The sequence below is a fragment of the Takifugu rubripes genome, chromosome 10, assembly GCF_901000725.2.
Source record: "Takifugu rubripes chromosome 10, fTakRub1.2, whole genome shotgun sequence".
Lineage (NCBI taxonomy): Eukaryota > Metazoa > Chordata > Actinopteri > Tetraodontiformes > Tetraodontidae > Takifugu > Takifugu rubripes.
In genome coordinates this window covers 8,939,172-8,967,126 of record NC_042294.1, presented here as the reverse complement: position 1 = coordinate 8,967,126, position 27,955 = coordinate 8,939,172, and the positions used below count along the sequence as shown (strand labels likewise).

The 27,955-nt window shown below is 49.7% G+C and overlaps 1 protein-coding gene across 1 annotated transcript in view; it reads right to left on the bottom strand.

Moving 5' to 3' along the window:
- gli3 (GLI family zinc finger 3) overlaps positions 1–27,955 on the bottom strand; it is a 73,126-nt gene that overhangs the window by 8,151 nt on the left and 37,020 nt on the right. The window contains exons 4-10 of the mRNA XM_003968118.3: positions 23,183–23,288; positions 11,125–11,330; positions 8,661–8,822; positions 5,977–6,178; positions 4,590–4,809; positions 3,645–3,758; positions 2,818–2,958 (exon numbers count right to left, since the gene is read on the bottom strand). Coding sequence (XP_003968167.2) covers positions 2,818–2,958; positions 3,645–3,758; positions 4,590–4,809; positions 5,977–6,178; positions 8,661–8,822; positions 11,125–11,330; positions 23,183–23,288 — 1,151 coding nt within the window. The remainder of the gene's footprint in view (positions 1–2,817; positions 2,959–3,644; positions 3,759–4,589; positions 4,810–5,976; positions 6,179–8,660; positions 8,823–11,124; positions 11,331–23,182; positions 23,289–27,955) is intronic.

Here is a 27,955-nt window from a genome sequence, read left to right as displayed (position 1 = left end):
TGTAAGTGATTGGTCTGCCGGAGCCGCGCTCAATATCCACTGGCTGAGAGCGATGGGAGAGCCCCAATGGTGCGGGATCACAGGGGCGGTGGGCGCACTCGCTACCGGGAGTGGATCTTTGAGCGGTGTGATGCATGAGCGTCTCAGCTGACAGAGAGGGGGAGGTGGCTCCTAAGAAACCTAATGGCATGATCTAATAGCAATTCTTATTGAATCAATAATCTCCATGCTGGGCAGACAGGCCCCATTGGTCGGCTACATTGACAAACAGATGCTGATAGCAGCGACGTGGCGGGTTATTCATCTTCCCCCTGCCAGCTTATCAGCCAACCACTGTAAAAATGCCACCGAGATGGATTTAGGAACCGCGGGACAAGGGGGAGCAGGGACGTGGATGCGGCGGACCCTGAGGGGCAGCGTGGGGGACACCGGTCCGAGAAGACTAGGGCACTAAAGAGGAGGAAGTTCTGCTATCAAATTGAGTTTCAGCACCATCCAGTTTACTGCCGTGCCCCTAAAAGCGTCACTTATGTGGCCACTTTAGCATAACATCTCCACACTTCCTTATCAAAGCCTCTCCAGGACACGGGCCGCTCTCATCAGGATGCCAGCGTGCGTGAAAATCAGGCCTGTTTACAAGGCAATTTCACTGGGTTGTTGGACCCGCAACACCGTTTAGCTTTATCAAACACGGTCTAATAAATCATATTCTCTTTTGTGATGTCAGATGCTTTGTATGCAGAGAGGAAGGGGGGGAAAGGAGCATGTAAAAGGCAGAGAGGGAGGGAGTCTGGGGGGCTGTGGAGAGAGGAAAGCTGGGAAAATGCCAGTTAGTAAGTGAGCAAAAAGGGGGCAGGGAGCTGGAATTGGCATGTGTAATTCGGCAGTCTTTTCATCTTAGCGTGAGATACTCTTGACAGATAAGAGCCGTAATCCTCCTCCTGATCAAAAAAAATCTGCATTTTACCAATTAAAAGCCTGCGCCAGCAGCCATATAGGGGGCCGGCTCTGATCGTGCCCGCGTTTATCTCGCCTCAACACTGGGGAGGTGTGGAACGCCGGCGCTCCGTCTGAAAACAAGGAGCAGCGCCACCTACATAGTCCACCTGGAAGGAAAAGGGGGGGCGATTCTGTGAGAAAGGACCGCTGGACAACCCCCCCAAACCAGAACAACAGTCCTAAATTGTAACACTTGCTTGTAGTATCGGGAATGAGCAATAATAGTCACATGAGAAAATAATGAAAGCACGTTGAACAGGGCCGTATTTGGGAATTATGAGAGCGAAGGGCTCTGGCAACGGGGGGGGGGGGGCGCTTCAAGAGAGACATTAAAGAAGCCAACAGGCCTTATCTGTAAAAGTAGTCCCTCCGAGGAGGAAGAGGGGCGGAGGGGAAATGAAAGGGAAAACTAGTGAAGGATAGGGAATAATGCCCAAAAATGGGGAAGTACAAGAATGCTGCACGGAGCTTGGGGGGGGGGGGGGGGGGGGGGGGGGGGCACAGCCAGCTGAAACGTAATAAATCAAGGCAGCAAACTAAAATTGACACCCGGCTCCCTTTTGCTGACTGAGTGCGCCAGATAAGTGAGCTAAATTGCAAAGATCCGATGTTTATCTTATCGGCTGCACCGAGAGCAACTACACGTGCACGATGGAGGGAGACGGCGCCGTGCGGCGGCGTGCGGGTGTTGGGACGCAACAAGGGCGCCGCGAAGGCTCCCGAAATCAGGCCACACCACAACGGCGGAAAACGTGGCGCTCGTTACTCTGCTGCCACCGAAGTTTGCCGGCACGTATTCAAATGATTTTTCTCTTATCGAGTATTTATTTTCATCCCGAAGCCATTTTAGACGTGGGGGAGGGAGGCCCCATTGTTTAGCTATATGGAAATCATCCCCCCATCCGCTCCTACCGCCAACCACGACCCAAACCCCTCCCAGTGTTGGAGGAGAGGCACTGTGGTCCAAATACTGTACTTATCCTATTACTGACGGGGGGTGTTTGGGGGGGGTGCAGAGAGATAAGAGCGTTTTCCCGTCCGCTGTGCTGGAATAGAGGGCAGCAACTCATCTCTCTGCATATCTGCGCGGAGAAAATGAGAAATAAAATGGAACATTGCAAAGTCAAACGGCAGAAAAAGCAGCAGAAGACAGAAAAAAAAACAAGATGGAGGACGGGAAAACTAATATTAGCGTCCCTTCTGCGCGAGTATCTGATGGGTGCTGGGCCAGGAGCGGAGGGAGGGGGCCACCTGGCGTGGACGCGGGAGTGGAGGGAGGTATGACGCCATCCTCCCCTCCTAAACTTAGGGGGGGGGGGGGGGGTTGAATGCTTGATGCTTTTAACATGCCCAACACCTGAAGGCAGCTGAAGAGATCTATGAATACGCTTGAATGGTGGAGGAATGTCCCCCCCCCCCCCCTCGCTGCAGGGCAATAAACTTCGCCTGCTTTTTTAATGAGACGCTCCCTGTTTGTAATTGTTAGCAGAGAACTCACCTGACACCCGCCCCCTAAAACACGTGGCGAGACGTTGTCAGGATGCTCGACCTTTGAGCCGAACCCTTCAAACGCGGGAGGCAGCCCATTCCACGCTGAGGATATCAATTATAGATAGAGGTTACCACCGCTTGTGCACGAGGATTGGGATGTCAAGACGGCAACCAGACAGCTGTGGAGAGCCGGATCTTTCTATCAGATGTCTGTGTGTGTGTGTGTGTGTGTGTCTCAGCTAGCCCCTCACCCTCTCCAGCTATTTGAGCCCATTATCACCATCTCAGGACTCCACTGTACACCAGAACCTGATGCGCCCGCCTCACCTGGACCAGCTGCTCCTGGGTGTCGAACTCGCGGCAGCAGTTCTCCCAGTGGCAGTTGGTTTCGTAAACCACCTCCGGCTCTTGTTTGCTCTCGTCCTTGTCCCCTTCCTCCTTAACCAGCGTCATTCCATCTGGATGATCCTGAGAGAGAGGGGGGGGGGGGGGTGTTCAGATTCAACACAGTGAAAACGAGGTGAATAAACGGCCTCCTGTAAAAGCGGAGGCCGAATGAACGACCCTCCTCTCGCCACCACCAGTCCATCCCAAAAGCCATTTTTTAACCACCCTGTTGGGTGAACATGAAAGGAGCACAAACCGCAGCTTTGGTTTCAGGTCTGGGCGGCTGCTGTGAGTCTGGCCGTGTTCTGGGAGCGCGGAGGAGAGCGGAAATGTAGCGCTGAAAGCCCGGCTCTGTGTTCGGGGGGTTGTTAAACGACAGGACAGGCTGGAAAGCATTTGAGGAATCTAACCCGCTTTTCCTGCTGTAGGTTCCTCTATTAGCCAAGACATATTTCACTGTCAGCGTTAGCTAGCTGAATGGAGCGGAGAGCTGGTGTGGGCTCATTCACAGCGTTTACCTGGATATACACTCGTGCTCTTTTTCTTTGGGAACGGCGAGGGATTAAAAACAAACGCAGGTAAATAAATGCAAACAGCGGTTGGTAATCCTTTCTATTGTTGCAGCTACTGGCAGATAACCAACACTTGCATGGCTAGCTAAAACCCGGCTAGCAAATCCCCAGATCTGCACCGCAACATTGGCCTAAGTACTAAATATCCAACGTAGCAGCTAATCGGTGATATTGTTCTTTCTGTACCAAACTCACCTGTATGCTAACAGCGCCTGGGCTGGGCAGTTCTTCCTCTGGTTTCAGTTTGGAGCGTTTGTGGTGCATCGGGTCTCCTGTGCTGCTCACCGCGGACTCGCTTGTTGGTTTGTTCTGCAGGAAGAGAACGTTCGTAATCTTAGCGTAATGCTTATGAGTCGTTCATTTCTTTAATCCAAGCTATGGCTGCGGTGTAATGGTTTCCGTATCCTTATTTCCAGGCTGGAATTAAAAACTATGCAAATCATTGTATCATATTAGCTCGTCTAATCACAGCAATTAACACAAACTCATCAACCAATTCAGCGATTGGGCGGACGACCTGACTTTGACCTTGGATTTAACTTCCTCTTGAGCGCGTTTCTCGTTCCAGATGACTGGAACGCCCTCATTTGCCATTGATAATAATTATTCATAGAATAGAAGTCCAGCAGACCTTCCGGCAAATTCTGCCCAAAGAAAAGAACCTTTTGGTCAGCTCCATTTTTAAAACGCCTCGTTTGCGGCGACGAAAATTCAAGCGATGGAAAAACGGCAGGGAGGGTGGATAACAAACCCGGAATATTTACTTCAAATCTCGACGCGGACATCCTGTAAAGATTGAGAAAGGGGAGGAAAAAAAACCCCCCAGGATCCATCCATCCCTGTCAATATTCCCTCTCCACATCCGTGTTCTCTCTCTAGTGATTAATGGCGTCAGCGGTGGGATTCTATGCTAACAAGCCCCTTGTTGTTTGCTGCAGGCTCGTTCTTGGCAATCGTGGCAGCGTAAAAACAAGAGACAACACAAGTAGGAGGAAACTCCCCTGAGAGGAGCGTGTGGAGGGGCGGGATGGGGGGGGGGGATGGGGGGGTGCCTGTAGCAAGTTGGTGCACTTGTGTTTCTACCCCTGCCATCTATTACCTGCCATGATGAATGGCACAGGCGCCTACTGCCACTCTCACCTGCGATGAGTCGCTGGAGATGGCTGAGCGCTCGCTGGCGGAGATCCCCGGGGGGGGGATGCCGGGGACGGGCCTCTGGGTGGCGAAGGCCGGCGACGGGTGGATGAGGGGCGGACTGTGGCCGAACGCCGAGCCCACAATGCTCGGCTGGCGGCCGATCAGCTGCTGGTGGACGTGCAGGGCCACGGGGGTGGGGGGGTAGGCGAAGCTCAGCGCCGGGCTGCGGGGAGAGGAGGAGGAACGGGGAAGGAACAGATGTAAAATAATTATAAAACATATCACTTATCGAAGCAATGAGGCAAAAAAAGGGGGGAATACGGTGAATAAGAGGATTGTTCTGGATGGTTCCCTGTCCCTGAGGACAATCTGACAGGAGATGGTGTGGGAATACTGGAACCACGCGGCTGCCGGCTAATCCCTGCCAACGATGTTCGGCTTGTTAACACGGCGCATTAGCGGCTAAGGTAGCACGACGCTCTTCCACTGGGCAAATGATGCCGGTGATAAACACTCTGGGCTGTGTCGCCACGCCAATAAAGCCTGTTTATTTACCCTCAGCTTGCTTTGTTTATCTGAAAATAAATCCCACACGCCTCCGAACCTGCTCTGGGGTCCGTCCACCGGCGGATAAACAGATCCGGCTTCTCCATTCATCCTGAGCGGCGATGCCGGGCTCTCGCCGCGACCTATATGTCTGCTGATTTTATTACGAGCCGAGTGGAAATCAATGGAGCGAGACGCATTCGGGGGCCCATTCACTTGTCATATCACTCATCAGTCTGTTGGCTTTGGCTATTTGGCCGCTGTCACCGGGACAGCGCCGGAGCGAGCGCCGTGATTGATCAGGCCCCTCTTACAGCCCACTGATCAATGACCATGGGTGGGGCCAAGGATCTCTCCTCTTCTCCCTCACCTTTGCCTGCCTGACGGCGTTTCCGTGAGGTGAACCGGATGACTGACACGAGCCGCCCGGGGAGGCAGGGAGATCATCGCCCACCAGGGGGTCTGACACGGGCGACGCGCCGAGACACTGCCCAAACCGCTTCCTCCCTCGCCGCACATTTAGAAACCGCTCTCCGACACCCAAAAGTCGATGACATTAGAGAGCGGTCTCCTCCGGGGAGAAGCGGCTGCTTGATACATCATCGGCACGTACGCCCCCGGATGACCACCGCCAGGGGGGTGATCCATCAAACGCCCCGGAAAGACTTCCTGTCATTTATTCCTAACCTCGCGGAGACGATCCAGTGATTTTGTGCTGCATCCGCACAACAGTTGGGAATTCTGATTTGACAGTTTCATCCTAAAAGTAGAAGCTTTGACTCCGGGGACCCTAAAGTTCATCGATCCGCGAGGTAAAGATCCAGGTAAAGAGCCGGAACGCTACCTGATGGCTCCGGCTGACAGGTGACCGTAGGAGCCGCTGGTGGAGGAGCTGGAGCGCGAGTTGTTGAGGATGTTGACGAGGGAGTTGGGCGAGTTGCGGATCATGGTCTGCAGGTCGAAGCTGTGCTCGGAGAGCGGGGAGATGGGCAGCGGGCGCTTCCTGCTGGGCCGCGACGGCAGCCGCGGGCTGGAGAAGCGGGAGCCTGGAATAAGAGAAGGGAGCGAAGTTGAGGGAGAAGTTTGAAAACGCTCGCTTGACTTCAGCCAAACTCCAACTTAACCCCAGCAGATGACATTTTTGTCAATCACCAGACAAAAGACGGCGCCGAAGGAGCGTTCAGCTGTCACTTGATGCACTGCTAGCATTTCACCCGCGCAAACATGCCTTTTATGCGCCGAGACGCTCCGACGCTGTATGCTAATATTTAATCAAGTCCAATTTGAGTCGTTATTCAGATGGAATCAGTGTTGACTGGAAACACCAAGAGGGGGTTTGAAAAGGTAAAAAGGCGGAAACGGCGCAACCATTCTCTCCGCGCGCACAATGAGCCACGGGTAGAGATTAAAACGTGACTTTTGTTGTCTTTTCACACAGAGATGTCACAAACAAGACAGAGGGAATCAGAGGGAGACGGGAGGAGGGTGGAAAAGCGCTGAGGGGATGTGGCGCTTTGTGCCTGAGCTGACACAATGACTTTGTGACTCAAGACTCGCAAATAAAACATTTTGAGTTATTTCATAAAGGCGAACAAAACCAGCTTACACAGCGCCGATAACCCCCCCCCCCCCCTCTATATTTACGTCCCCCACAATCCATCCATCTCCCAAACGTAAATGCTCCATCTCCGGTTTGACACATCTGACGATTACCGAGCGCTCCATTCACATGGTAATCAGAGAATAAGCGCACGCCGATGCCTCTGTGGCGTTCTGGCCCCAGTTTCTACCGCGGCGTGAAGCCGTATGGGAAGTAACACCCCGTTACATTGTCATTGTATGGAAAATCTGGCTTTTTTATGGCTTAGCGGCTGGGCTGTCGAGGGGGGGGGGGGGGGGCACATACGTGCACTTCCAAATCCCCCAGTGCAGCCAGTTTGTTAAACACGGCGTCGTTCGTCATGTGACACTCTCGGGCCTGATTAGTCGCGTCCCTTATTCAGCACAATTCACACTTTCACGGGGATTCTTTTACCCCGCTCCCCCGTCCAGCCGTCCACACTCCAAATTTTGCACTTTTCTTCCCGAACAGGTTCGAATCCGGCGGAATTAGCAGAAGAGGGCCGCGCGCGAGGAGCGGGGCCAGCATCTCGCCACGGCGAAGCCTCCTGGGAGCGGTGTTTATTAATGCACAGCCCAAATGATAAATCGGCCGGCCGGGGAGACGGAGAGAGGAGCGTCCTGGCATATAGCGGGACTGTCCCTCTAATTTCCTCTTGATTTATGGACGGGACGGCTGGTTACACTGCGCGTCATTAATTCTTCTGGCCGGGAGGGTTTAGACAGGCCAGACTGACGGTGATGGAAATAAAATCTGCCTAAAAGTGGACTTGAACGCTTGCCGACACGCCCCGGGGCCACCACAGAGGGACATTAGCACAGGGGAGGTGAAAATATGAATATGACCCAGAATTTCCACAGGACAGATGACCAGACGGGAACTTCCTGTAATCTGGTTTTCAGCCTTGCAAGAAGATTAAAATGAACTAATAAAGACTACAGATACAAAGCTTAATATTGTGATATATGAGCGCTGTGGCGCTAATTAAGCAGTCCGGATTCAGACAATGGCCCATTAACGCACCAGTAGGCAGGACAGGAGCATTGTTTCATTAGTATTTCTCACTGTCGCTAATTACACTGATGTGAATTAGACTAAAATAGCCACAGTAGCCTAGATTATCATCAAGAGACTCTCGTCTCCGGATTCTTTTTCTTCCTCAAACCCAGCATGGCTTTAAAGTGTTAATTTTTACAGACACACACACACTGATGGATTGTTACCAAGCAATGATCATAGGCGTTTGTAAGAAAGTGAGGCGCGTCGCATCTCTGCTTAAATTTGGCCCTAATTGTTTTGTTTCAGTCTATTAATCTTAAAAAGTGACACAGAAGAAAGGATTTGTGCAGTGATGAATGGTGGGACATTCCAATTCCCACTTAATAGCAATTAATTTTCTGATACCCGCGCAAGTTTGGCTAGTTTTAATTAGTTTGTTCAGAGGAGCTGGGGGGACTTCACCCCGGATTTCCATGAAAGCCGCGTCTGCCCGACTAAATACATTCTCATCAAAGAGAACGGGGTGAAGCCTTGCGACCTTTCTAAGATTCAGTATGCATTTAATTTCCTATTTACACTTTAAAATAACTCATTAGCATAAGTCTGCCGTGCAGCCCAACATATTAAGACAATAGCTCATTTAAAATCACGGCAGAGAAAAGTGGCAGGTTCCTTCCTGCCACAGTGGAGCTCCAGGTCCATCTATATATAGTAGGAGAAGGTGTCTTTTATAGGTTAGCATCCCGCTGTGGCCACCCATGTTATAATGTGCAGGAACGCTAAGGTGCATCCCCAGAGGACATGTTTATTAGGTGGGCTACATGTTTTTGAAGAATACACCCTGCGCTGTCGTAGCTAGCTAAAACAGCGCGTGAAATAGAGCAGGTAGCAGCTCGATCAACACTCACTTTCCATCGCGTGCAGATACTCCACATGCGGGGCGACGGCACCGCTCGCGCTGGCCGTGGCGGCCAGGGAAGGCAGCAGGTCGGTGGCGTACGGGCTACGGTGGCCCGCCAGCAGGGCCATCTGATGGTAGTACTCGGCTGTGGTCAGGCCGGCGTGAGGCGCTGTGGCGGGAACAGGAAAGAACGGGATGGTGAGAGCAGCAGAGAACACCTGTGCTGCTTCATAACCTCCCCCTCCATTTATATCAGATGATAATCAGCTCAGCACAACATTAATGAGCGCATTAGCAACAGCGTCGAGTCAAGTAAAAACAGCTGCACGGGGAGCGTCACCTGAAACGGAGCGGCTCGCTGGGGATTAGCGGATGCTTGCTCAGAGATTACGGTGAGTGTGCATTAGCGTTTGATTGATGCATTCATGCGAGCGCGGCATAACTGATCGTGCTACAATGCTGTCCTTAAACAGCCCTTTTCTCACACGTCTCTTTGAAGGCGCGGCGGGAGTGTGTGTGTACATGGATAAACGTGTGTGTGGCGAGCCTCAGTGGGCTGCCAGAGCCGAGGCTGGTGCGTCGTGCGACTCGGGGCTGCGGTTTGCAGATATGCAACCTGCTCCTCGAACGACAACCGCGGAGGGAAACAAAAGGCCTAAATCTGCTCAGATGCATCTTCATGCATAAAGATGCGGCTAACGATTCTGCCTCCGCCTCACTCTCCCGTCGTTTTTTACCCAAAATGCACCTCGCTCCCAGCCCATCCCCGCCGTGGTGGCGTTGCGAGAGCTTTGAACCACGGCCTAAAAATAAAACATCTGGTGGTGGGCTCTTCCTAATGCAAATATTCTAAGAAAGAGAGAGGCTAACACTGGTTTTGGATGGGAAAAAAAAGAGATTTGGTTCAGACCCACAGAGTGTTGCAGTACGCCCCCCCCCCCCCCCCCCCCCCCCCCCCCCCCCCAACCACCACTGAGAAAATAAAGGGTAAATAAATAAAGAAAAGCCTCTATGGGAAGATTTCCTCTTAATTCTGGCCTGTATGGCTGCAATATGCATCCACGATTGGTTGAATTGGTAAGAAAAAATTCTAAATGAATTCGATCTGGGTATTATGTCTTCTGTGGAGGGGGGCTGAGTTTCTTAATTGTCTCCACTGTTCCGCCTTAGCTTTGCTTTTGCATTCAGCCATAAAATGGCCCATTCAGCGTCGGAAAAAGGGCTTTGCGGAATTTCTAAATCAGAAACGCTGGCATCCCAGAGTGATCCTGAGGGCAGAAACTGGGGAGTGGGGGAAGGCTCCGAGTGTGGCGCGCGGCGTGGAATGGGCGGAGCCTCGCCTCAGGACTCAGCGAGCCACCGGGTTCTCCTGCAGCATTACAATAATGGGGGGGGGGGGTACCTCTGAACCTCACAAAAAGAGGGAGGAGCAAACTGGGAACGTGTGCCAGAGAGAGGGTGGCACTAAATCCCACCCACTGCAAATCTCCATTAGCCTCTGTTAATTAATTCATCATTATTCAAATGTACTTTTTTCATCAGGAAAAAAAAAATGCATATTGAAGGAGGCTTCCTGTAAGCGCGGTGATATACTAACAACACAAAAGCTGACGGGTTCATTAATCAGCGGATTGATTAAAGGAGTAATTAGGTGCCTAATTCACAATTCACGGCATTGCGAGCTGAAGGAGGGAGGGAGAAAGTGGCTGGAGGAGCTGTTCCCAGGGATCGCCCAGGTCCACTACGCTGGAAAATCATCAGAGACGACGGTGACCAGCGCAGAAACTGGGCTGGATGCTGTTTTAACGGGTCTCCTAATCCGTGTTTCCGAGCACAAGCTGGTGGCCCCCACCCCGACAAAGCTGTTGAGTAAATTAGCTTTTTCGCAGTTTACATGAAATATCGTGTTATTCTGTTTCTTCGTCTGCATATTTATCTGGCACTGTTTGGCCAGAACGACTCTGATTTATCATTAACTTCTTAATTGAATCAGTGGGCAGATTCCCCAGGTCTCAGGACACCCCCCCTCTAAAGCCCCCCCCAACTCTAAACTTAAACCTGACCCTCGTGTTGTCACTGTACGTGACCCCGCCGCTCAATGATTCACCCGCCAGAGGTCTCTGACACGACTCACAGATCAAAAGGATTACCCTCGCTCCAGCCTGCACCCCCCCTCTCCCCGCTCACATGGACTACCCCCACCCACAGATAATACCCCTGCACCTTCACCCAGATAACAGCTCCCCAAACTGTGGGGCTTAATAGAGATGGATCTGGCTGCCTCTCTCCTGACCTCTGATCTCACCCAGGAATTAAACAGATAGTAGCTAATAGCAATCAAAGATCACTAATCAATTCCAAATACGGCTTCAAAAAGGGTCTACTGAGACTTAATCATTCGCTCCCCCGCTCCACCGGGGGGGTGCAGATGTGTGCGGACACGCATCAGGGGTCGGTTTCACTTTACTCACCATCTGCGGGGCTGAGGCCGCGGGTGGCTGACAGGACAGAGATGGAGGGGCTGCTGTGGAGCGAGCGGATGTAGTCCATGTATGGGCTGATGTAGGGGTGCGGGGGGTGAAAGGGCGACTCCGCCCCCACCGAGGGGTTCCTCTGGGGCGATATCCGGATGAGGGAGATGTCGGAGAAAGCCGGACTTCCCGCCAGCGCAGGAGGCCTGTGGGGAGACGGAGGGCAGTTTCTCAGAGAGGACTCTTCAGAAAAAGCTGGACATTTTTACAATTCTGCGTCTTTAGGATCGAAAGCAGCGACGTCTCCTCAGTTTACTCAAACACGTGTTGCCTGGGCGTAGCGCTCGCTCGCCGCGGCGCCGCATTCCAGCAGCTCCCTACGCAGACATTTCCTCGGATCAAAGGCGGCTTTCACCGCTGCGTCTTAATCAGAGGGAACGTTAGAGCCACTGGTCAGTACCAGGCGAGCTCGATATTTGGCTTTGAGCTGCATGGAATCGCACGTGACGTGCACTTAGGGGAAATGCTCGCGTATCGGAGCCTAAACAGTGTTTGATGGTGTCAGACGAGCAAAGTTGGGAAGACTCCGAAAGTTTGAGCTGAACTCATTTGTCTCCCTTCGTATAATTGCCTCGGAGGGTACGGAAACTTGGTAATGATGGCCTTCACCACAAAGGCCGTCCCCGGAGGACGCGCAGAAATCCACATATCAGCCAGACATTAAGAGGCTGAGAGATTAGACTGAATTAGCCCCTCTACTTCTCCGCGGCTCCCCGGCGGACCGGTCTACTGTGACAATGGACCCCAGGAGAGGGAGCGGATGAGTAGAGGAGGAGCGGGTTTTACAGGGAGAAAGGTGATGAGACATGGAGAAAGAGTGAGAGGTCTGGCGCAGGGTTCGTCTCGCCGTGACCTTGAGCAAGGCCAGGGGAGCGGAAAAGCCCAATTACAGCCTCCGCCCCATCCTCTGATCCCCTACTGGCCTTTCCGGCCCTCCTCCTCCTCCTCCTCCTCACAGAGGCCTAATGAAAGAGCTCAGGCCAGGGCAAGTAATGAGCACCGAGGAGCGGAAATCACGCGCACGCCGCCGTTCACGAGCACAAACTTCGTCTTTTGCTCCTGTAATAAGCCCAAAGGGGCCGGAGAGACGATTTTAAAGGTTCGCGCTTGTGTGACGGCGCGTCTCAATGATGCCGAAGCAGGCGTGTGTGAGGGGGGGGGGGGGTCCTAGTGGGGATCCCTGTCATTAAAGTATAAAGGTGACAGATTAAAAGTTCCTACCAGAGAGAGAGAGCCAAACCCAAGTTATGAGGCACTTTTGACATTTATATTTGGAAAGATGTTCTGGGTTCAAGAGTTAGTCCAAGCTCACTTCCTGTCCGATGCTCCAGCCCCCTCCCTCCCCCCCCCCCCCCCCCCCCCCCCCACTTCACACACACATCATGCTGAGGGCAACAAAACACGTGGGCGCCAGAGTTTGTTCCTGATAAGCCGGTCATGTGCCACAGTTACGCGCCTCACTAGCGCCGATCACAACTCAGCTGCGGCGCAACGCTCGCTTTGATGTCACATGGCCACGTGCGCGACGCCAAGGAAAAGTGCACGGAAAGCAGAAGAAAACCCCATTTCAGCCGCATCCTGCACCTGACATTTTTCAACGCAAGTGTAACCGTGGAAACTCTTCAAATTCCCGCATGTGCGAGTCTCTATTTAATGGCAAATTATACGGCAGGAGTACTCCCGTGTCTCGGAATGACCGCATGTGACATTTGAAACATTTTGGAAATAAAAACCCAGGGGGAAAGGTATAATTTTTTACGAGTCTTTCCCTCATCTGCTGCTCCGCGGGCCCGCGCGAGGGGAGCCAGACGCCAACTCCGGCTGCCAGGACACTGATTAACCCTGTCAGGCCTTGGCTGGAGCTCCTCTCACTGACCCTGGCAACGTTCCTTCGCTTTCCTTGTTTTTAACTTAGAGCAGAGAAATAATGGGACTATTGAAAAAAAAATAGTGGTCAAAATGAGAGGAAAAATAGAGCATTAAGACTGGTAGCCTGCCAGTTTCCCGGTGCGTTATTGAGTCCCTGCAGGTTTTTTTTTAAGGTTTGTTGCAGCCAAAAAAGCCAGATGTTTCAGACATTTGATCAAAAAGTGTAAAACCTGTTTATCTGCTCCCGTCGACGGCACCGGCAAAGTTCTTCTAGTGTGTGGTTGGCACAGTTTTACTCATCTGATGGCAGGAAAATGGATCCTGCATGTGTGCAACACCAGAATCCCCAACTGTTGGATGCAACGCCCGTGCGTGTCTCTATCTCTGACTCCTGCAAAGGTTCTTCTGAATAAGCTCTGAGAGGGAAACTACAATGGAATTATCTCACAGAAGAAAAACCTGCAGAGAATTTATGTTTGGAAACCTCAAATTCCTGCAGGGACTGGTTATTATCCAGTCTGCTGGCGGGTAAAAAGAAAAGAGGAGGGAGAGAAAGCAGCCAACAGTAGTCCGGAGGAGAAGATGGAGGGCGTGCGGGACGACACAGACGGGGAGGGATCGGTGGTCAGGGAAGAGTTACAGGAGAGGAGAGGAGAGGAGGAGATCAGAAGGGGTGCAGGCGCAGGTGTGAGGGGATTTGGGGAGGACGGGGGGAGAGATGGATGGTTCGGAGGAGTGTGGCGAGCGTCTGGCCTTCGCTGTTCGGCCCCGCAGTCGTGATGGCTTCACCATCTGCCTGCGCGCATCAATCACGAGCGTGAGAGGACCTCTGCTGACAACGGCTGTGTAGGAATGTTCGTCCTCTGCCTCAGCGTCTTACGTACACCTGATTTAAGATCACATCAAAGCATCTTCTTGGAGACCCCTCCGCGGCACAAGGAAAGAGCGAGCTCCTGACACATGGAAGCCATTTGCTCTCACGTGGCGTCACTTGAACTCGCCAGAGACTTTTTCGAATCGCCTGTTTACACTTGGCGGTCTGTGAATTTTAAACACCCGCGGACGCGCTCGCCAAGAGCGAAGCGTTGGGTTTTCTTCCGCGGGGCGTGAACACGCCCTGAAACAAGGTCACGTCGCTTTCTCGGCGCGCGCCGATGACTTCACTTGGCCGCGAAGGCGTCGTTTTGGCGTCGGCGCGGCAGCCTTCTGAAACAGGAGCAAAATGGAACTTAAAGTTGCGACATGTTTATAGAGATTTCTGCAGCCAGCAGGGGCTCAGCGTGATGAGAGAACTGGGTCATCCCAGTTGTCTTCCTGACTGGTTGACAGCATCACACACCTTCAACTCACCACCTCACCGACCCCCCCCCCCCCCCCACCCAACCTTCTCACCCCAAAACAGCAACTCAGCCGCCACGCTGAAAACCTAAACCAGAAGCGAGGAAGAGAGCGGCTCCTGACAGCGGAAACAGAAGCGCTTTAAAGCTCGGAACCCTTTCAGGAAGATCAAAGGGTCAGAGGAACAGAGACCCAAGAACAGAGGGAGACAGGGGGACAAAGACGAGGTTGACAGAAAGACGTTAAGGGTTCATGACAATTCGGTGGGAAACTTTACCTTCTACCACCAAAGTTCCTTCCGATGGCTTCAAGACACGAGTCACATTTGCATTTGCGGACTTGCAGGTTGAGATAACATCAAACTAGGGGACCCATCGCAGCTGCTGTGGGACCCACATCAACCTAGAGATGGAGGGCCAGGTGCGGGACTTCTGGCCACAGCACTGGGGATCAACTTTGCAGGGGGTTTTGTCAATTTTGAGCCATCTTGGCCATTTGTTGGTGCTTCAATTCAGAATTTTTCCTCTGCAAAGACACTGAACCACGTGAGCAGGAGCCTCAGTGGTTTCAGTTTGTTGCCTTTGCCGTCTGAGGTCATTCGTCCTTGTTCCGTCTGAGCGGAGCTGACTGCGGCTCTGGCGTGGTGCGGCGAGGTTGCCAGGCATCCGAGGCAACTATGTGCCGTGGAGCCGCAGCGGCTGCGTGACCCCCCCTTGACATCAAAGGTCTGGGTGGGTTCAGGAGGCGGGGATGGTTTTCTATTCATGGTCACAGGGAGCAGGATTCCCTCTCTGTGGGATCCCTGTAGAGCCGAGCCAGACATTCCCATAGTGTGCAGCTGAAAACCGCGGCAGCGCTCCGATCTCGCTCTCTGAAGAAGAAAAAAAAAAAAAAGCGCGCTTGTTCGTTCCGGAGACGTGCACAGTGCCTCGCTGCAGGCACGGATTGCTTCCACGCCACTGGACTGATAACAAATGTTTCCCAACAAGCAGCCAGTCAGCATGCAGGTGTCAGAGGAGCCGAAGAACAGAACCCTCTGAAATCAGAGGCTCCTCACACCTCAGAACCATCAAAAACGGTCTTTTCGCCCGCTCGGCCCGCTTCCACATCAAGTCCCCTTTCAAAAGTTTTTGTCGGGCTTTTCCACACAGCAGGGGGCTTCTTTTTCCAGGCTGCAATTAACTGTAATTTCACCCATCGAGATAAGGAACCTCTACGAAAACAAACCAACAGAGGCTACGGCAGGAGAAGGGAGACATGAAAGTGAAATTACACAAAACGAGCCGGCCCGTTTTGGTCCCCCTGCAATTTCTAGGAGACTCAAATCAGACATGAGAGCAAGAAAGAGGGTCTAAAGCTCCCTTTAGCTGTCTTTAGATTTTTGCTGTTTTAAAAATAAACCCCAGATTGTGAGTGTACTTTAATAAAGGGCTTCACAGGACAGGTGAAGAAGGACTAGACACAGGTGACATAAACCAGGACAATGAGGAGACAGTGGAAAGGGAATAAAAAGAGGATTAAAAGGAATTACAAAATAATTAAAACCAAACTTTAGAGGTTTAGAGGTTTATAATGCACAAGTCTTTTGAGGTGAAATGATGTAATTCCTTATCAAACGTCACTGTGAGCCTGTTTTTCCAGATACAGCTTCTCTGACCTGCCCGAGGCTACAGAGCAGACATGAGTTGGACTCCTGGCTGCTGAAGAGTTAAACTTCTAAAAACCCGGAGAAAGCGCTTCTGTCTTCCCTGCTCCTCTCTAAGCCACCTCTCCAAGGCCCCCGCCGCCAAGACTCTGCTAGCGCCTGCAGCTAAACAGGATTCAGCCGCCCGCTCTACCCGCGGACCAGCTCGGTAATGAGCACGGGTGCGCGGCCCATTTCAGGTGAAGACAATGAGTGTGGCCCGGGGCCACAGAGTGCACCCCCCCTCCCCCCGCGTCATCCACGTCACACTGGGCTGCTGAAATGAGCAGCGGCGCGGATGGTCCTGATCAAATCACAAACAACGCGTGGCACTACTAGACAGCAGAGACGCTGCTGGAGATGGTTAATCCGTCAGACGGAGATCTGAGGTAGAACAACAGACGAGGAGGAGGAGTTGGGGGGGGGGGGCAGACAGGGGAGAGCAGGAGCATCAGGTACAAGACACAAAATATTTCCCTCAAAGCGCCGAAAGGCTCCTTCCTCCAGGAGAAAATCCATCAAGTTTTTCTAATACTTCCTTCTTGTAGAGGAGCAGAAGAGGAAAAACTGGACAGAAGAACGGCAACTGCTGGTGGGAAAGTGAACAGACTCAGCCTACTTTATCCCAGCCATTCCATCCATCTTGTTGGACTAATAAAATGTCAAGTGGAGTTCCTTGATATTTAATCACAGGGAAGGCTGGAGGAGAGCATGGCGGCGCCAAAGCCCGGCTCGCTGGAGCTTCCACGCAGACCTATGTGCAGTTTCTGCACATTTTCAAATTGATTTTGTTAGGAATGACAAAACATGAAAGCACGAAATCTAGTAAAATAAGAGGAATATTAAAAAAAAGGGTCGGTCTGAGACATCTGGACAGTTTGTAAAAATGTGTTCCACCTTTTAACAAAGAGCCGCGAGATGATAGACGCACAATAAAACGCCTGCCATCCTTGCATTCTTCTTACGAATGCAGCTGTGCAGCCCCCGCCTGGGCCAATATTCCCTCCAAAACGGCAAAAAAAATACTTTTATGATACGAAACTGCTATCAGATGTAATGACCGCAACACCCGATGAGGGAGATAAGGAAGGGCTCAGACAATACAATCGCTTTATGCCATAGGAATTAATTTTCACTGGTTGGGAGAGTGTAAAGAGAGAGAAATTCCCCCGATTTGGAAGATACGGAGGTTTATGCCGAGGCCGGGAGGGAGCCGACGCACCGGTTTCCTCGCTGGAAGGGTCTTTAGCAGAAGTTAAACCGGACTAAAGGCATTTTAAAAATGCGCCGATATTTCACACGCTTGCGTTGCGTAAATCACGCGCTGAAGGCTTGAGTAGGAAAGATGGACGCGAAGGCAAGAGAGGGAGGAAAGGAAGGAAGGGAATAGCGCGGAGAGCCGGGGAGGATTTATGGCCCTGTTCCCTTGTCCTCGTTACTCGCTGTAACTGGCCCCCAGAGTGGGATCGGGGGGTCTGGAGCCCCGCAGCCCGGAGATCAGAGTAATGGAAATTCCACCTTTCTGTGACACAAACGGACTTGAACATTTCACCACCTATGAATTGAAACGTGCACCCTGTAAAGATCAGCGTTTCCTATAAAAGGTAAACGTGACGGCTCCTTTTTGTGAGGTGAGGCGGACGCCAGGCGCCACGGCCGTTTCAGACGCGAGGCGGCACCCATCATTCCTCCGGCCAATCAGAAGAAGCTCTGGTTCGCTAAGGCAATAAGGGGGTGGGGGGGGCTCATGGAGGAGACATTCCAGTAAAGACCGTCAAATTTACATATATTAAAGGTAGGCTAACTTTTGTTCTAACCTAAACAAACATGAAAAAATACTGTGTTTGGATAGAAATTAAAGGCATCAAATGGCAGCGAAATCTAAAAATAAAACCGTGAAAACATGAAGACACACACACACACACACACACACACACACACACACACACACACACGCACACACACACACACACATTAGCGCAGAGCTGTTGGCACCTGCCTGTTATCTCTTCCCCTCAGACCTGATTTTCCATTGTGCTCCATGGGAGAGCTACAAATTGAGATCTCAAACATATGAAGTGTGTGTTGGTGTGTGTGTTAGTGGGGGGGGGCACGGCTGCAGCACAGAGAATCAGATCCACTAATGTGTTACATGTGCAAATTCACAGCCCTCGTATTAGAGATTAATGCATTTCCCCCCCTTTTTTTTATCAAACGGCATTTTTCAAAGGATGTTTAGCGAATAATGAGGCTACAAACGCTGAACACAAAGAACAGGAAACATGACGCTGAACAACACCAGATTTACACGGATTAAAAAGAACACATAGAAAAAAGAAGAAATTCAAACTTGAGGTGAGAATAATTTCTGTCGATGGCAGTGAAAATGATAATAATCCACTTGTAATTGGGGACAAATCGGGGCTCTAAAACCTTCAGACCCTGTCAAACATCCACCCCACCTGCTCGAATGTGCTCAAATTATCCCCAAAATACGTAAAAGGCCACAGTCCTGTGCATGTGCTGCATGGAAAAAAGGCAACAATGCATATTTAGGGTGTATTACAAAAAAATAGATACCATCACTTCAATCTTCCCACATTTCTGCTTCGGCATTTATCTCCTTTCTCTCTAAATCCTGAAATTGCCTCAGTAGAGGGGAAAAAAGGGGCGGCTTGAGATACTTTCGCCACATTTTCAGAGTGGTGCACAACTTTTTTTTTTTTTTTTTTCCTTCTTCGCTTCCTCCAGTGAAAATTGAAGAGGCTTTATGTCAAATGCGGCTAAAGCCGGCCTCTCCATATCAAACAACGCTGCACGAAAATTACTGTGGCGATGATAAGGCTGCCAGATAGAGTGGGAGAGGAGAAGGCGAGGGGTGGGGAGGAAGCTGAAAGGAAGTGACTCTACTCAATTATACTGCAAAATTGGTATGACTGAATATTTTTCATTCAGGTGACTGATAGTATCAGTGAAACTGCAATGCAGATAAATAAAGGAGGCTTCTGTCAAGAATAAACACCATTAATCATGAAGCCAGCGACCGCGCCGCCGCCTGTCCCCCACCGTCTCACTCCATAGAGGAAGTATTAAAGACGAGGGGTGAAGCAGGCAGGGAGGGGAAATCAGCTAGGGGGTGACCTATGGAGTCACACAGAACGCGTTTTGGACAGTCAGAGAGGAGGATGAAAAAGTGGCCTTCTTCTCTGGGCGGTGACGGCCGGCGTATCTGGACAGGAGCGATCAGATGAGATTATGAAACAATCATCAATTCCTAATGTAATTTATGGCCCTGCTTCACGTTCCGGTCTAGACCATATTCAAATGGGAACGCCGAGGCCGACCGCCGACTCTGGCGGAACTTGGAGCGCGACGCGCCGCCGATAAAAGTGCACGCTCGTCTTAAAAACGCGTCCACGCTAAATCTCTTTTGTCTCTCGCTGTTTTTGCATTATGAGTCCGTGCTCCGTGCCGCGGCACTCCATCCCGTCCCATCCGGAAGGAGCTGCGGAGATAAGACGGCGGTCTTTATGCTAAGCGCTGCGCCGCCTCTCTATGCCCAGATTGGGCGCTCTGACAACAGTTTATGTAAATACGCAGAAACCGTCTTAGAGGAAACTCCGGGGACATCGAGGGGGAAGTGTTGTGTGGAATCACTGAGATTTTGGCTCTAAATTAGGCGATCCAAACTTCGTCGACTTTACGATCACCTTTGAACGCAAAGAAAAGTGATAAGATTACGTCTAAAGTAACATTTCGGCCACATTAAATGTGCAAACTCAACCCGAATCAAAGTCAAACTCCTCCATTTTGTGTTGCACCTTTATGAACTCCTGAATGGACTCCGCATTGACTCGTTCTTTCCGAAATCTACGTTCCGCAACTACGCCAAAGGTGGTGAGTCAATTGCTTGACTGTTACGAGTGCCTGGTTGTTTTAGTGGGGCTCATTCACAACACGGGGGCCAGGGACAGCGGAGTAAAACCCCCAATGCTGATAATTGACTTGTAAAGAATACCCCTGTTTGTTCCAGGCGGTCTCCGGGTGACTGAGGGCCGGTGCTGAGCTTCTGTGAGAGGGCTGTTTTGTTTTGCTGTGTACCGCAGCTCAGGCAATAAAGCTAGAATGAAAGGAACGGTCTCTTCTCCTCGCCCCAGACCTCTCCCCCCTTAACTCCCATTAAGCCAGTCCTGCACAATGGTGGTGGCAAAGGGGACCGGAGCTCCCGTTGAGAGCCTGCTCTTCAACCATCAATGTGTTTATTTAAGTAGGAAGTATCCTCTCTGGAGCAGGTTTCCACACCAAAGGCATGCAGGGAAAAACAGGAAAAAGCAGGAAACACTCTTTTCCTGATCTTTACAACAAAACTGGTTAAGTTTGGTGAACTCAGAAGAGGCATGTTTGGTTTGCTTTAGACTGTTTAAAAAAGGACCGCCCCCTTCCCCCCCTCCGACCCTGGGGCTTTAATATTGAATGGCACGTTGGTGCCGTCCCCGCAAGAATTCATAAACTAAACGATTAGCCTGTCTGTAATTGCGCTCTCCTTTGCCTAATAGAGGTGAGGAGGGAAAAAAAAAACAAAGGACAGTTAATTTGTGATTTCCTCTGCTCATTTGAAGGCAAATTAAGTGTCAAACAGCTAATATGGAGCATATTTCATTTTATGCGCTTTTAATTTAATTCTACTGCCTTATATTGCAGGCGCCCGTTAGCCGCGCTAACAACCCCGTGCCTCGTCTGAAAACGGGGGCCATAAATAAACATGTTTCAATTAGGCCCGTCGCAGTAATAGGATATGATCCTGTTCATTTGCCACATTCGGATGTTGGATGTGTCACTGTGTCGAAGAGGAAACAAGTTACCGGGGCGTTAGCGACATTTTTTTCTCCGGCCACAGATGCCCAGTGGTGGCTGGCTCGTGCGAGCAGCGGCAGTGGGGGGAAGCTGGTTGGATTGATGGAACTGCCGCAGGGCCAACCCAACTGTAATTACAGGCCGTAATGAGAGGCTGCATGGGGAAGTACTGCAATAATAGTCCCTGTGTACTTAGGCATATCTTTGAGAGGGCTAATAACGATTAATTCTGCTCACTGAGGAGAACTTGTCTTAAAACAATTCAATATTTCTCCATAAGCCGCCTCCTTTTATTTCCCCGGAGCGACAGCTATACGTTGACGGCCCCTATTTGCTCGGCCTGGTGACAAGCAACATACGGAGCAGAATGCATCACTTTTCCACAATGAGGTTTTTTTTTCTTCTAATTTCTAAAGTTTGAACGGAGCTAAAACTTGCGCACAGCAAAACCTGGAAGTGAATTCAAGGCTAATTCCCCTTCAGAACCCAGGTTCACGCATTATATCATGCTTGCTGTACCGCTCTACCGCCAGCTAATTAACCTAGGATAAAAATACAGAAAGCTGGATTGTTCGTGTGCAGTAAAACGTGTGATGGAATGCACAGGGACTGGCTGAATATGCCGCAATTAATTTCCATGTTGCGACTTCCAAAAGTCCAGTAGTTTTTGCACGATCCCGTGTGTGCTCGTGGAAAACTTGTGACAGCGAGTTCAAAGGCTTGATTTAGAAGAGGTCTTGTAATATTGACAAATAGTTTCCCTCAGCATAGCATGTCATATTAGGCAGCTATGGTTAATGTCTTGGATAAATAGTCCATAAGTAGCGAGGCGGAGTGTGCCAGTGTCTCCAGTGACAGCCAACGGAGCACACAGATAACTCTTGTCTGGTCAGAGTGACTGAAGACACCGGCGTAACTTCTCTCCCTTAATTCAATTCCCTGGCTTCGAGTCCCCCCCTCCCCATCATTTCTTTCCACGCTACCCTCCCTAACCTGTGCGCCACATCGCACCAAAGTATTTCTGACGGATAACAAGCCAGGCTGTTTGTTCATGCCTGTGTCGCCTTCGTGCGCTTGCCCCATTATCTCCGCATAAGCTAAATGCTAAATTATATTTGCCATTTTGTTTACAGTGACATTGGGCATCAATCACCTCCTTTTTTATTCCCTCACCCCTCCCCAACCTCCCTTCTTCTCTTTTTTCCCTCTGCAGCAGCCCCTGAGCTGGAGATGAGGGGCTGAGAGGTAGGGTGGGCTGGAGGTGGGGGGACATAAAAAATTCATTACGCTTAGTGGCACATCAGCAAGGGAGAGATATGACTCTTGAGGACGAGAAGGGGGGAGCCGATAATGATGAAGAATATCAAACATAATGCGGCCCAAGTAGCTGCCCCATTCAATTTGTCCTCGCCGGGCTGTGATCGCTTCCTCCGTGTCTCGCGACGTAGGAAACAAGCACTGCGAGGACGATGGAACATCTCGTTAAGGCCCTCAGTGTTTGGGAATACAAATGATGGAGTGAATGAGAATGAAGGAAAGAAGCAGAGTGTGGAGGGAAAACAGCGGGAGGGGTGTACCGGAGTGTGCGAGCTCAGGGAATGCTTTGAAGTTCCACGCTGACCTGGCCGGCACGATCAGGAGCGCGGTGTGGAAACACGAGACCACCGTAATTAGAGTTCCCCTGCTCATACCAACCATGGGATCGAATGAGTGGCAGTTGTTGCTTTAAAAGGTACCCCTTCATTCAAGTTTCCAGACCTGAATTATCCATACTTGCAAGGTTAGGGTTGGGGCTAGCATGTCAATTAAAACTGTTAGTTCAATTACACTAGTTAGCTTTGGACAATGCTAGCTTTTTTTTTGCTATATTTGATCACTGTTAACTGAGTACAGTCCTCTGGAGACCATCTGTGTCTGTCAGAGTTGGGTCCATGTCAGCTGCTTCCTTCACTTGACAAGGGTTGATCAGTGGTCTTCTGAGAATCACCCGCTCCCAGGCTCCCTCTTGCCCTGCTCTCATTTCCATGTCTCTGACACATGTTCATCTGCGTGTCTCTGACATGTGGCTCATGTTGCACATGTACATGCTTGCGGCCTTTGATCCTAAAAGGCAAATAGAGACGCCCTGCACCCATGAGGCGGGCGACTCCATGCCCGTGGGCAGAAGGAGGTTCGGTCTGTAACGAGGAGCCACTGAGGCAACTGATGCATCTGGCCTGTAGCATTTCAATGAGTACAAGGGGTGTAACTTACACATGAAGAGGTGGCACGGGGGAAGGATCGTAGATGTAGCGTCCCTGGGTGTGTCTGTCATCAATCGGGACAGGAGGATGGAAGGTAGGGAAGAACTGCGGTGCAGCTGCAGTGAACAAGAACAAATAAAAATTAGTAGAGATTTTGTCAGAATTCTACTCTCCATTCATCTAAATAGCATCGTAATGAAAGGCTCTGGCCGATAGCCATCTCTGAACAGACCCGCCCAGATTAGGACCTCATTAACCAGAAAGCGATACTGCTCTGAAATGTTGGCCGAGGAAGTCTTTGTAAATGTTTTAAGGCTGATATGACTCAAAACAAACGGGAGGGCCGCCAACATTTCTCAAAGCACCAAGCATAATAGGGTTTTGTGTGAAGGATAACATTTAAGTACAACCAATGAAATGTGCAAAATGAGGACAAAAACATTCTTTTCCGTAACAGTGTTTTGTCACAGCTGCCAGTGAGCAGCGTCTTATTTTCTCTTCCACTCCAGATAAAACATTAAAACATTTGCATAATATGTGCTTCTGAGCATTTCTCTATTTTTTTTACCCATAAAATGGCTCCACCAACAGGCTTGGATTTAAACACTCGGTCAGAGCATCACTGCAGTCTCTTTTTGCTTACCTGAGAGTGAAACGGATATTTGCTTGGGGAGTGGATGAAGAAAAAACTTAAACACTTTCTCTGTAAAATGAATCACTTATTCATATCATCAGATGCATCACCACCCTGAGGCAAAGCATGTGTGAACATCTGCATACTTCCACATGGCAAGCCTCAGGGACTTTTTTTTCAGCTGCGGTTGTAAACATTTGCAAGCATGTGCCAAAAGTGGGCAGATGGCTAAACGGCGGGGAGCCCGACAGCTCTACAAGTGTTCCTGACAGTGCCAAGAAAAAGCTAAATGACTCGGCAGGTGTTGATCCCCCAGCACCTTTCAGGTGTGCTTACCACAACGCAAAGGCCTCTCGAATATTGTGCCGTACCGTACTGAATTTCCCTCATCAAAAACGTAACCACCGATCGATGGTCGAGCAGTTGCAGAGTGTGAGTTTGCTTTGTAATGCATAAACAAGTTAAGAAAAACTTTCAAAAACCAAATGGGGAGTTTTATCCTGTTTACACAAGTGTCGAGATAAGTGGTAAACCTCCTCTGTACAGCTCTGGCAAGTATCTGTCTACTCTGCCTCGGTCTGTTTGATGGTTTCCTCCTGATGACGCAGTCTTGGCTCGGCTGACTCCTGAGCTGCTCGGGGAGGGTGGGATGAAGGGATGCTGGGATGGATGGATGGGCTTGAACAAGAGTGGAATCTGCTTTGTTTACTGTCCGCGGCTCCGCTCTGAGTCTAAGGGCTCCCGGCTGTCATAGCCTGAAATGAACCTTTTGCGTGAGCGCATTGTAGCTCCACAGGAGTGAAAACATTTGCGTACTCTGATCTCACTGATCACTGCCCACACTGCAAAAACTTTATACAAATCTTTGTCATGTCAAGCAGACTCCGTCCCCTTTGCTCCCATAACCTCCGTACCTTCATCTGAAACTCCCCTATGAGTTACCCAGATCTCCCTTGTGTTTATGTCTCCAAAGCCCCTCACTCAGCACATCCCCGCACCGAGACTGGACCTTTTATCATTCAGTCCTCATCACTCTTTCCCTCTCTTCTCACCCCTCTCAATGTGGCCCTCGACACTGCAGCAGGGCACATCTATTCCACCAAAGTTTACTTAAAATCACCTCAGGAGTTTACTTTACCATCGTGCTATCCAAATAGAATCCAACACCTCTTTTACACCATCGCAGTTCTCCATTAACAAGGCAAACAGGCCTGTGTCACTGGAGGGAAAGTCTACGGTCACAAAGAAGGGGGCTAATGAGAGAGGGGGAGAGACTCCATCCGGCAATCCATCTCCAATGTTTCCTGCAGGGACCTCTTACTGTTTACTCCGGGACTAAATTGCCCCTGCTCTCCTGGATATTCAATGGGTATTTTCATCCTGCAATTCAGAATACAGCTGGAAGGCACACGTATCACACTTTTTAACCATTCCTCTGCAGCCACGTACCACAGCAGTTCCTAACAAGGGCGGTTTAGTTTGGGTTATACTCAACTTAGTGACTGGAAACTCTTACAAAGCGATAATGTATTTGCAATTACTGCACGTCTCGCAAGATTTAACAAAACATTGGTCAAAGCAAACACAAAAATATGGAAGATATAGAGATACGTCACAGGCACTGCTAGTGCATAACCATTAAAACGTGGTTTCCCATGGAAAAACAATTATACAATTATAACAAACGAAAGGATATCTCAAAATTGCAATATCGGATGCCACCCCTTCATTAGATGAGTTGTGATACTATTCAATGACCAATAGAGCATCTCTTGAGTGGAGCAGTGTCACTACTTCCCCCAAAAAGATCCTGAAGGGACCTGGAAGTCATTGTAACATGATTACAAATGGGCACTAATGAAAGAGCAATTAGGGGCAAACTTTGACCAAGCTCATTAATTCCAATTTAACATAAACAGGCAGAGCTCAGGACCAAAAGCCAGCTTCCGCTTCATTACACAGGAGTATGATAATTGCTTTGTCCTTTATTGGACACTTGAATAATTTCAAAGAAGGGGGAGGATAAAGACGAAAGCACATCATTTGTGCTTACTGGTTAATCTCCTTTCCGACGGAAGTTTCACCAAGATGGATCCTTGCGCTGCTCTGGGACCTTCAGCGATACTTTGAGAGCCAGGCATGTCATTTGGAGTTTGTTGGTTTCTGTTCTCTTTTCTTGCACTCTCACCGGTCTGAGTTCTGTCTCCTCCCTTCCTTCTCCATTCTGATGACGGCTGACTGATTCTTTAACAAAGCGTCACCCACAGCCGAGGACGAAGCGTTCCTACATAAACAGGGCACTTGTCGTCGGTGCTCTGCTGCGAGACCACAATGAGCCAGTGACAGACTGTCATAAGTGAGTAAGGCGGAGTAAGTAAAGAGCTGCTGGGGCCTGCTCCAGAGGTTTGTGAATTGCTAATGTGGAACATATGAAGCCTGTGCCGGGGTCGGGAGTGCCAGATTTGATTATGCCACCTCTCCCGGTGCTCATGATCTCACTGCTCAGGCATGTTCATCTGCAGTGAGACGCACAGTTAAGTACAGTGCAACACTGCGAGACTGCGCGCAGCACAAATGCCTGTTGCCAGCGCATACCCATGTGTTAATGGGGTTGAAAAATTCATTTCAAAAGATGGCCCCAGATTTTCTTTTTTTTTGTCGGTTTCGCTTCCAGATATGTAAATTTACAACAATGCTTCCAGACTGAGCCAAACATTTTAAAGCTTCAAAGATTTTTTTTTTTACTTTCCATGGTGATGCCATATCCATATGCAAGGCCCAATAAGACAGTAAGACGGCCAACAGACGCTTAGTTTTACCTCCCAAAAAGCTCATCACTGATTATGTGTATGGCTTTACTTCACCTAAAAGAGGCAAAAGTTTAAAAAGATGAACATCTGTAAAGTTTTACCCTGATAGAAACCACAGATAATGTCTTCTTTGTCCATGCGCACAGTCCTGTAGGGTTGTGGTGAGGCCAAGTCTAACCCTGCAGCTCTTTATAGGCGAAGACAGCGACCTCGGTTTGATGTCACTGTCGAAGCTGAACTCATGTTTTCCCAAATTTATATAAATGTCGTAAATAAAACAACACTTTATTAAATAAAGTGTTTCAATGTCTGTGATGATTTTTTTACAAGACATCTGACTGGAGAACATTTGTCCACTTCACAACAACTTAATTTGAAAATAATTTGATTTTTCAGAAAACAGTGTTTGTGGCGCTGATTTAACATTTTAGGAATTGAAAACATTTGGGAATGCTGCTGCTGAGCCTGTTTTAGTTTAGAGACTTCTGGATTAGGTTTTCTTTTACATGGCAGATATGGGAACATTTGGAAACAGTGATGCAGAAAACCAGGTTCAGACATGATGTCTCCATCCACCATTTGACATTTGTGAATATAACACACTCTTCCTGGTCCTCTTCAGTATTTCTGCAGTTTTCTGCTTAGTGCACATGATTTCCAGTCCTGTGAGATACCTGAAATTCAGTATAATGGATGTATATCTGTAAAAAGCCCAATGAGGAAGCCCGTAGCAGACTTTCAGTGGATGCAGGAGGAAACCAGCACTCAAAGACTGAGTTCTGCCTGTGATCGCTCTACTCTTTCATCGTGTTTGCTTCAGACCTCAAGCTGTTTGGACATGTAAATACCACTTTTGCTGACTGTTTAGCTAAGCTCAATGGGAGTTGCTGTTGATTTTAGAGCGCTTTGCTTAATTATGGGTCCCAGATTGTTTTAGGTCTGATGGCCTAATTACCGCTGTATAAATTAGCCTAATGTTGCTGTGTTTATCGAGCCTCGGTACTACAACAGAGAATGCTTTTATACAAAGCTGAGAGAGGAGAAAAGTAAACATAATAAATTAAAAAAATCAAGTGTGAAAAGAAAGCAAGAAAAGAGGTTAAATAACAGAGGAATGCTAAGTGGTGCAATGCCATTCATCATATGTGTAAAACTGGCAGATCACACTTTGCCTTTCCTTTGTAAATCAATATTTTTCCTCTCTTGCTCTCTCCTCTGCCGCATTTTCCCTCTCCCTGTATTTTCTTTCAATTGCTCTCACGCCCAAAAAGCACAACCCATCTCTCTGCGGGTACACTTAATTAACATGGTGCAAAGGGAAGAAAAACAGTAGGGAAGA